At 51.4% G+C, this 9,870-nt stretch overlaps 1 protein-coding gene across 1 annotated transcript in view; it reads right to left on the bottom strand.

Annotated features, from left to right (window-relative positions):
• Positions 1–4,027: 4,027 nt before the first annotated feature.
• SYNPR (synaptoporin) overlaps positions 4,028–9,870 on the bottom strand; it is a 197,628-nt gene continuing 191,785 nt past the window's right edge. The window contains exons 5-6 of the mRNA XM_064156996.1: positions 7,274–7,465; positions 4,028–4,381 (exon numbers count right to left, since the gene is read on the bottom strand). Coding sequence (XP_064013066.1) covers positions 4,115–4,381; positions 7,274–7,465 — 459 coding nt within the window. The 3' untranslated portion in view covers positions 4,028–4,114. The remainder of the gene's footprint in view (positions 4,382–7,273; positions 7,466–9,870) is intronic.

Genomic DNA, 9,870 nt, shown 5'->3' with positions numbered 1-9,870 from the left:
CCTGGAGAGGAAATCCTGTGCTGCCAGCTCCACACTCGCGGAGGTACCTGCTTCTCCTCCACAGTGCCGTGCTTGATAAAGCAAACACGCTCCCACACAGCCGAGGAATGGGCTTTGAACACAGGGAAAGCAGCAGGGACAGTACAGAAGATCAAGGAACATGGGCTTGGGCTATTTTTTTCCCCAGGCTGACCTAGTTATTCAACTAACTGGCAGAGAGACTCACTAATGATGAAGCAGGAGAGCTACCAGTCTGCCAGCAGCAGTTTCACACAGGACACTGGAGTTTACTTAGCTCTGTCTCTGAAACCCTTGCCCATTTTGCTGCTCCACACTTTGCTACACAGCTGCTATTCCCAGTTCAAATCAGCTTCCAGTTTGCCAGTGATTGCCAAAGGATGTGGTAAGACTGGAACCCAGATGAACACGTAGGAAACAGTCAGCTGTATTTTCTTACATAACCCAAGTGCAGGCATCACTTTTCTTTTCACTTTCACTGCTGCTCTACAATCTTAATCTGAGCAGCTAAAGATGAACAGGTTTCTCCTCCTTCCTAATTCACATTGAAGACTATAGCCCTGTAAGATACCAAGCAGCTCAATGGTCCTGCGTGGCAGCAGGGACACAAGGTACCTGTGAAGATCTGGCCCACTGGGTAAAGCAAAGCACAAGGCTTGCATGAAAACATGTAACTCTTCCACTACTTCTGTCTACTTTTCCACCAGGTCTGCCCTTCACAAGGCAATCTTCAATTCAGAGTTAAGCAAATATGTTCAATATCTTTATTGATCATCTGGATGAGGGAATGGAGTCCAGCATCAGTGACTCTGCAGATGACATCAAGCTTGAAGCAGGTGTGGAGCTGTTGGAGGGTAGGAGAGCCCTGCAGAGGGACCTGGCCAGGCTGGATGGGTGGGCAGAGGCCAATGGGATGAGACTTAACAAGGCCAAGTGCAGGGTTCTACACTTTGGCCACAACAAGCAGCACTACAGGCTGAGAACAGCCAGGCAGAGAGGGACCTGGGGGTGCTGGTAGAGAGCAGCTGAAGATGAGGCATCAGTGTGCCCAGGTGGGCAGCAGAGCCAATGGCATCCTGGGCTGGCTCAGGAGCAGTGTGGGCAGCAGGACAAGGGAGGTTCTTGTGCCCCTGTGCTCAGCACTGCTCAGGACACACCTTGAGTGCTGTGGCCAGTTCTGGGCTCCTCCATTCAAGAGAGATGTTGAGGTGCTGGAAGGTGTTGAGAGAAGGGCAGCAAGGCTGGGGAGGGGCCTGGAGCAGAGCCCTGTGAGGAGAGGCTGAGGGAGCTGGGGGTGTGCAGCCTGCAGAAGAGGAGGCTCAGGGCAGAGCTCATTGCTGTCTGCAGCTACCTGAAGGGAGGCTGTAGCCAGGTGGGGTTGGGCTCTTCTGCCAGGCAAGCAGCAACAGAACAAGGGGACACAGTGTCAAGCTGTGCCAGGGAAGGTCTAGGCTGGATGTTAGGAGGAAGTTGTTGTCAGAGAGAGTGATTGGCATTGGAATGGGCTGCCCAGGGAGGTGGTGGAGTCGCTGTCCCTGGAGGTGTTGAAGCCAAGCCTGGCTGGGGCACTTAGTGCCATGGTCTGGTTGCTTGGCTAGGGTTGGGTGCTAAGTTGGTCTGGATGAGCTTGGAGGTCTCTACAATTCACTTCTAACCCACATTCAAACCCCTCCTTAAGACCAGGACCTTCAGATATTCTGCTTTGCCCTCCCTACAGCTCAAAGATGGCAACCCGCAGTACTGGGTTAGTCCTAGGGGTAGGTGGAAAGAGAGGTAAAGAGGCAGGCAGGTATTACATTGCAGAGTTTTAATTTAGTTTTCAAGCCTTCTGATAGTATCACAGTATCACCAAGGTTGGAAGAGACCTCACAGATCATCAAGTCCAACCCTTTACCACAGAGCTCAAGGCCAGACCATGGCACCAAGTGCCACGTCCAGTCCTGCCTTGAACAGCTCCAGGGACGGCGACTCCACCACCTCCCCGGGCAGCCCATTCCAGTGTCCAATGACTCTCTCAGGGAAGAACTTTCTCCTCACCTCCAGCCTAAATCTCCCCTGGCACAGCTTGAGGCTGTGTCCTCTTGTTCTGGTGCTGGCCACCTGAGAGAAGAGAGCAACCTCCTCCTGGCCACAACCACCCCTCAGGTAGCTGTAGACAGCAATGAGGTCTCCCCTGAGCCTCCTCTTCTCCAGGCTAACCAATCCCAGCTCCCTCAGCCTCTCCTCGTAGGGCTGTGCTCAAGGCCTCTCCCCAGCCTCGTCGCCCTTCTCTGGACACGCTCAAGCATCTCAATGTCCCTCCTAAACTGGGGGGCCCAGAACTGAACACAGCACTCAAGGTGTGGTCTAACCAGTGCAGAGTACAGGGGCAGAATGACCTCCCTACTTTTAATGACAAGGTGGAAGTGTCATACCCCACTCTACATTAACCCAATCCCTGCAGAAGTGTTGGAAGGTAGGAAGAATATGACCAACAGGGTCAAGCACAGGAATAATTACTCATCTTTAATAGTTAGCTCTTTTGCAGTGACATCTGACTATGACCATACTCTGGAAAACATGCATTGTATGCAATAACTTTATTAGGGTCAAATAGATAGCACAATATAGATTCATCCACCGAGTAGCCATAGATCGGTTACGACAGTCAGAGAAGAGACTAAGCTGTTTTAAGCTAAGATGCTTTCGACGTTACAGCTGGTACAAGAAGAGTATATACTGATACACTTCAGATTTAGAAATGCAGATGATCAGTTTTGATTTGTTATGTTGTGCTTCAGGCTTTTGCTTGTGTCAATGCATCCCCTACGCTGCGGTGAGGAAGGGCTGAATTTCCCGGGGAGGCATCTGAAGGGGCTACAGGTCTGGCTCTGGTTGTTTCAGGGGGAGTTGCTCTGAGCCTGGGTTATTTAGTCAGTCCAGTTACATTCTCCAGTAGCACCAAGCTAGTGCTCAGAGCAGTGACAGAACAGAGGGGCATCTAACCGCCTTGAAACAGCAGGGATAGAAAGAGGGCATCAAGGAATGCTGATGCTTTGTAAGGTCACAACCACACAGGTGGTTTTCCTCTTTTGCTGCATTAAGCAACAGGGCATTTTCAGATAGTTTTGCACACTGATATCTGCACCTCTGTTATCTTAGTTGAATAAATACCTTTGTAAACATATAACACAGTTACTTGGTCCTTATTCTCCACAGCTCACGTTAAAAGGTTCACAAAAACATCCATAGAAATAGCAATTTCTAGAGTGAATACTTAGCTGAGTTAAATGGAAGAAACATAGGTCAGGTACCATATACACTACTGAATGCCACCTCCAGGGGAAGAAATAAAACCCACTTTTGGTTACAAAGCAGTCAGAACCTGGGGAAGCCAGAAAGTCAACTCTGCAAAATATAGAAAAGATGCATACCTCTTTTAAACATACCAAAACCTAGCTGGGGGGGGGGGGGGGGGGGGGGGGGGAGGGCAGAGGTGGAGAAGTTCCATTTACACAGTCCAGACGTTTGGGGGGTGTGAAAACTGCTTATCCATGCACTAAATTACAGGTGACTCAGTTAATTGAAATAAGAGCAAAACCCTCTGAAAGGAAAAAAGGGATAGATCAAAACAAGTGCTCTGAGGAGCCACAGACAGGCAGGTCTGGGAGGTTAGGTGCAATGTTACATGCATGGATATACAGAATCAGCTGTAGAAATAGCAGTAGTTGAACACCTCTGTTTTTCACCAAAATGCAGGAAAATTCAGTTATATTATGCATATTAAATACTGCAGACTGGAGGCTACAAAATGCTTCTACCATGTCAACACATACAAAACTACCATAAAGTTATCTCTACAGTACATAATACAACACCGACTCCAGGTCACCTTCTGTGGTGAGCATATCCCCTGTGTCTGGCTAGTCAGGGGATAAAAAGGCCAACTTCAGCCCACTGGTCACCTCCCATCTGCCTCAGGACACAGGCTTAGATCTTCAATGGACATCAAACATTGTAGTATATGTAAAACCCATAAAAATCTGGCACCACTGTAACTTGAGACCTGTTGAACTCTCTGGGTGTGAGGGCTACAAGAGCTCGTGCTGTGTGAACCCTAAATTTGATTAGCAAACGAGGTTGGCCCACTCTGGCTGTAGCCCTGGGACTGGCCATACTCATCCACCTGGCCATAGGAGCCCGGCTGGTTGTAGCCACCTGCTGGCCCGTAGCTGTCTTGGTTGTAGCCTCCTTGGTTATAGCTGCTGGGCTGCTTCTCCATGGTGTCTGCAGGGTGCCTCTGGCCCGAGGAATGCCAGCCCGTCTCCTTAAACACAAACCAAATGTTGCCTGCCCAGAGGATAAAGTTCAAGTAGCCAAAGACCTAGGTGGGAAGAAGAGGAGCTCGTCAGCCAGCAGCCACAGTCCCACAGCCCAGCCTAACGCTATAGATCCCACAGGGTCCTAGGATCACAGAACTGCTTCAGCTGGAAGAGACCTCTAAGGACATCAAGCCCAGCTGTCACTTTCTGTAAGTTTAAAATCCCACAAGAGCCAGTGGTGTGGCAAGGCAAATCCTGAGGGGTGGTTGTGGCCAGGAGGAGGTTGCTCTCTTCTCTCAGGTGGCCAGCACCAGAACGAGAGGACACAGCCTCAGGCTGTGCCAGGGGAGATTTAGGCTGGAGGTGAGGAGAAAGTTCTTCACTGAGAGAGTCATTGGACACTGGAATGGGCTGCCCGGGGAGGTGGTGGAGTCGCCGTCCCTGGGGCTGTTCAAGGCAGGACTGGACGTGGCACTTGGTGCCATGGTCTGGCCTTGAGCTCTGTGGTAAAGGGTTGGACTTGATGATCTGTGAGGTCTTTTCCAACCTTGGTGATACTGTGTGATACTGTGGCTTTTGGTGGAAGAGAGCAGCTAGCAAGAAAGGGATCTGGGGGTACTTGTAGAGAGTAGCTGAAGATGAGGCAGCAGTGTGCCCAGGTGGCCAAGACAGCCAATGGCATCCTGGCCTGGATCAGAAACAGTGTGGCCAGTAGGACGAGGGAGGTTATTCTGCCCCTGTGCTCAGCACTGCTCAGGCCACACCTTGAGTGCTGTGTACAGTTCTGGGCTCCTCAATTCAAGAGAGATGTTGATATATGGGCAATGAAGCTGGTGAGGTGTTCAAGAAGACAGGATGAGGCACTTAGTGCCATGGTCCAGCTGATTGGATAGGGCTGAGTGATAGGATGTTCTGGGAGAACCCAAAGCTGCTCCCAGTCCAACCTTCTCTCAAAACCCATTGGAAAACGTTCTCAGCTTTGCAGCAAACTCCCAAACTCACCTCCCTTAGCTATAGCTAGCAAAGCCATCTGTTTTCCTTTCTGTTTCCAAAAATCCAATTACATTTTAGGCCAAAAAGAGTTTGGGTTCTGCTTTTCGTGTGTGTTCAAAAAATGTAACCTAGCTTAAGGAAAGTGTGGAAAAATAACATGCAGGAAAACAAAAGCGAGACATGGATTGGTCAGCTGGCCTGAGGTGGTTTGCTTTGCTTGGGTCTTGTTGTTCTCATTGCTGGGTTTAGTTTTGTTTGTTTGGGGTTTTGGTTCCCATGACTCATAGAATCAAGCAGGTTGGAAGAGACCTCCAAGCTCAGCCAGTCCAACCTATCACAGTACCACAGTATCACAGTATCACCAAGGTTGGAAGAGACCTCACAGATCATCAAGTCCAAGCCTTTACCACACAGCTCAAGGCCAGACCATGGCACCAAGTGCCACGTCCAGTCCTGCCTTGAACAGCTCCAGGGACGGCGACTCCACCACCTCCCCGGGCAGCCCATTCCAGTGTCCAATGACTCTCTCAGTGAAGAACTTTCTCCTCACCTCCAGCCTAAATCTCCCCTGGCACAGCCTGAGGCTGTGTCCTCTCGTTCTGGTGCTGGCCACCTGAGAGAAGAGAGCAACCTCCTCCTGGCCACAACCACCCCTCAGGTAGTTGAAGACAGCAATAAGCTGCACCCAGCCCTGGCCAATCAACCAGACCATGGCACTAAGTGCCCCAGCCAGGCCTTACTTGAACACCTCCAGGCATGGTGACTCCACCACCTTCCTGGGCAGCCCATTCCAATGCCAATCACTCTCTCTGCCAACAACTTCCTCCTAACATCCAGCCTAGACCTGCCCTGCCACAACTCCACACTGTGTCCCCTTCTTCGGTTGGTTGGTTTAGTTTTAGTTTTGTGTTAACCTTTCTGAAGACCAGATTTTATATTGGCAGAAGTTTGAAAGCATACTATAGGGCACAAAACCTTTTCTGCCTCTACTTTGCCCTGGTGAGGCTGCATCTGGAGTACTCTGTTCAGTTCTGAGCCCACCACTTAAGAAGGACATAGAACTGCTTGAGAGAGTCCAGCGCAGCGCCACAAAGATGCTGAAGGGAATGGAACATCTCTGTTATGAGGAGAGCCTGAGGGAGCTGGGGCTGTGCTGCTTGGAGAGGAGGAGATGAGAGCTGACCACATCAATGGTTATAAAGATGTAAAGGGTGAGAGCCAAGACCTCCAGCCAGGCTCTGCTGGGTGATGTTCAATGACAGGGCAAGGGGCAATGGGTGGAAGTTGAGGCATAGGAAGTTCCATGGAAACATGAGGAGGATTTTTTTCCCTGAGGGGGTGACAGAAGACTGGAACAGGCTGCCCAGGGGGGTTGTGGAGTCTTCCTGTCTGGAGATATTCAAACCCCACCTGGATGTGTTCCTGTGTGACCTGGTTTAGGAGATCCTGCTGTGGCAGGGGTTTGGACTGGATGAGCTTTGGAGGTCCCTCCCAGCCCCTGACATTCTGTGATTCCATGAAGCTGAGCCAGGCAGGACTGTGCCTGCTGCTGCCCAGGGAGGTGGTGGAGTCACCACCCCAGAGGTGTTGAAGCCAAGCCTGGCTGGGGCACTTAGTGCCATGGTCTGGTTGACTGGCTAGGGCTGGGTGCTAGGTTGGGCTGGATGATCTTGGAGGTCTCTTCCAACCTGGTTGAATCTATGATTCTATGATGCCTAAAGGAGTACATAGAGCATGTTGAGAGCATTAAAAGCAGACAGGCCAACCAAGGAGGCTTTCTCCCCATCCCAGCCCTCAGCAGACAGCTGTCATGAGTCATGCTCTGCCCTTCCCCACAGCAAGACTGCACTTCCAGTTAAATCATTTCAGCTAAGTGGTTTGCACCAGTCGATACATGAGCAAAAGAGATGGAAAATACATCTGCAAGGTACGGGTGAAAAGCAGCAATCAGAGTCACTTACAACCGAAGTGTTGAGGCTTGACATAACAGGGCTGCGGACGGGCAAGCATTTGTTGGACTGCTGTTTGCAGGCAGACATCAGCAGCAGCACTTCGTCTGGGTCAGTGGCCACCTTTACATCTGACAGTCCTTTAGCCCAAGCAGATGAGCTCACTAGCCACAAGAAGGAGAAGACCACTGTCACAATGAAATCCTAAAAGACAAATTGGTTAGAAGCATTATCACAGTATCACACAGTATCACAGTGTCACAGCATCAACAAGGTTGGAAGAGACCTCACAGATCATCAAGTCCAACCCTTTACCACAGAGCACAAGGCCAGACCATGGCACCAAGTGCCACGTCCAGTCCTGCCTTGAACAGCTCCAGGGACGGCGACTCCACCACCTCCCCGGGCAGCCCATTCCAGTGTCCAATGACTCTCTCAGGGAAGAACTTTCTCCTCACCTCCAGCCTAAATCTCCCCTGGCATAGCCTGAGGCTGTGTCCTCTTGTTCTGGTGCTGGCCACCTGAGAGAAGACAGCAACCTCCTCCTGGCCACAACCTCCCCTCAGGCAGTTGCAGACAGCAATAAGGTCACCCCTGAGCCTCCTCTTCTCCAGGCTAACCAATCCCAGCTCCTTCAGCCTCTCCTTGTAGGGCTGTGCTCAAGGCCTCTCCCCAGCCTCGTCGCCCTTCTCTGGACACGCTCAAGCATCTCAATGTCCCTCCTAAACTGGGGGGCCCAGAACTGAACACAGCACTCAAGGTGTGGTCTAAGCAGTGCAGAGTACAGGGGCAGAATGACCTCCCTGCTCCTGCTGACCACACCATTCCTGATGCAGGCCAGGATGCCACTGGCTCTCTTGGCCACCTGGGCACACTGCTGGCTCATGTTCAGGTGGGTATCAATCAGCACCCCCAGATCCCTCTCTGTTTGGCTGCTCTCAGCCACTCCGACCCCAGCCTGTATCTCTGCATGGGGTTGTTGTGGCCAAAGTGCAGCACCCTGCACTTGGAGCTATTGAAGCCATCCCCTTGGACTCTGCCCATCTGTCCAGGTGATCAAGGTCCCACTGCAGAGCCCTTCTGCCCTCCAACCCAGCCACATCTGCCCCCAGCTTGGTGTCATCTGCACACTTGCTGATGACTGACTCCATGCCCTCATCCAGATCATCTATGAAGATGTTAAAGAGGATGGGGCCCAGCACTGATCCCTGAGGGACACCACTAGTGACAGCTGCCAGCTGGATGTGGCACCATTCACCACCACTCTCTGGGTCCGGCCCTCCAGCCAGTTCCTAACCCAGCACAGAGTGTTGCCATCCAAGCCATGGGCTGACAGCTTAGCCAGCAGTTTGCTGTGGGGGACAGTGTCAAAGGCCTTGCTGAAGTCCAGATAGACCACATCCACAGGCCTCCCCACAGCCACCAAGCAGTCACCTGATCATAGAAGGAGATCAGGTTAGAAAGGCAGGATCTGCCCTTCCTAAACCCATGCTGGCTGGACCTGAGCCCTTTGCCATCCCTCAGGTGCGCTCTTATCACCCCCAAGATAACCTGTTCCACCAGTTTCCCTGGCACTGAGGTCAGGCTGACAGGTCTGTAGTTCCCAGGTTCCTCCATCCCACCCTTCTTGCGGATGGGGACCACGTTGTTATAGTGCTGTGTCCGGCGGGAAGAGGAGAGAAAAGCAACCAAACAAACCGAGAGCTTGTTATTTCATGGAGGGCTGTGCTCACTGTCATCACCTGCAGAGCTCATTTTCAGAAGCACCTGCCCTGCCTAATAAGCCACAGCCCCTTGGCTCCCACTTGCATCTTCAATCTCAAGGCCTGATTCCCACAAGCATGAGGCTGGTAGCCAGGATGCAGTGCTGCCTTGGAGATGTGGCTGTTCATGGCACCTGCTTGCTGAACTGGGATCAGTTGAAAATATATAGATGCCTGGAAAGGATCTGGGCCTTGCTGAGGGCTGGCTCTTGCCCTGGGTACTCCTACAGACAGCTAGGGTGGGATTCTGATAGGAAGTGTTTCTGCACGTGGCAGTGTCTCAGGGAGAACCTGAAACTGGCTAATCCTCAGCCATGAGGTGAGAGTTTTCTCACCAGCTACAGGTAAGGCCAAATGTCCCTGCTGAACGAGCTGTGCAGCCACTAATTATCACAAACAAACAGCAAGACTTGCCAAGTGCAGAGACTCCTCAGTTCCTCTGTGTCCTGGCACAGCATCTGCACCTAATTCTCATCCATGTGAAAAGAGAGAAGAGGTGTTTGTCCTTCTAGGATGCAGCACCCCTGAGCAGCTCTGCTCTGAACCACTCTGCTCACTTTTCCCTTGAAAGACTCTCGGGAGCACACACAGGCATAAACTTCTCCTCGTCTTGGCCAGAACAAGTGGCCAAGTGACACTGTTGTTGTGTAGGTTTGGGGAGAAAGGCAGGAGGAGGTGTGATTTTTCAAGCTTTCTTGTGTCTTGCTAAAACAGAAGAGCCTTTCTGCTGTCATATTTCATTCCATCTGTCAGCCCACAACAGATGGCAGAGGTGCCAAAGTCTAACATGCCACTAACTGCATTGCTGCATCTTCCTTTGCCACCTCCCATGGGGGCTGCTTCCCC

This window comes from Pogoniulus pusillus, chromosome 16 (genome assembly GCF_015220805.1).
Source record: "Pogoniulus pusillus isolate bPogPus1 chromosome 16, bPogPus1.pri, whole genome shotgun sequence".
Taxonomy (NCBI): Eukaryota; Metazoa; Chordata; class Aves; order Piciformes; family Lybiidae; genus Pogoniulus; species Pogoniulus pusillus.
The sequence above is the reverse complement of the archived record's forward strand: the minus strand, read 5'-3'. Positions and strand labels throughout refer to the sequence as shown.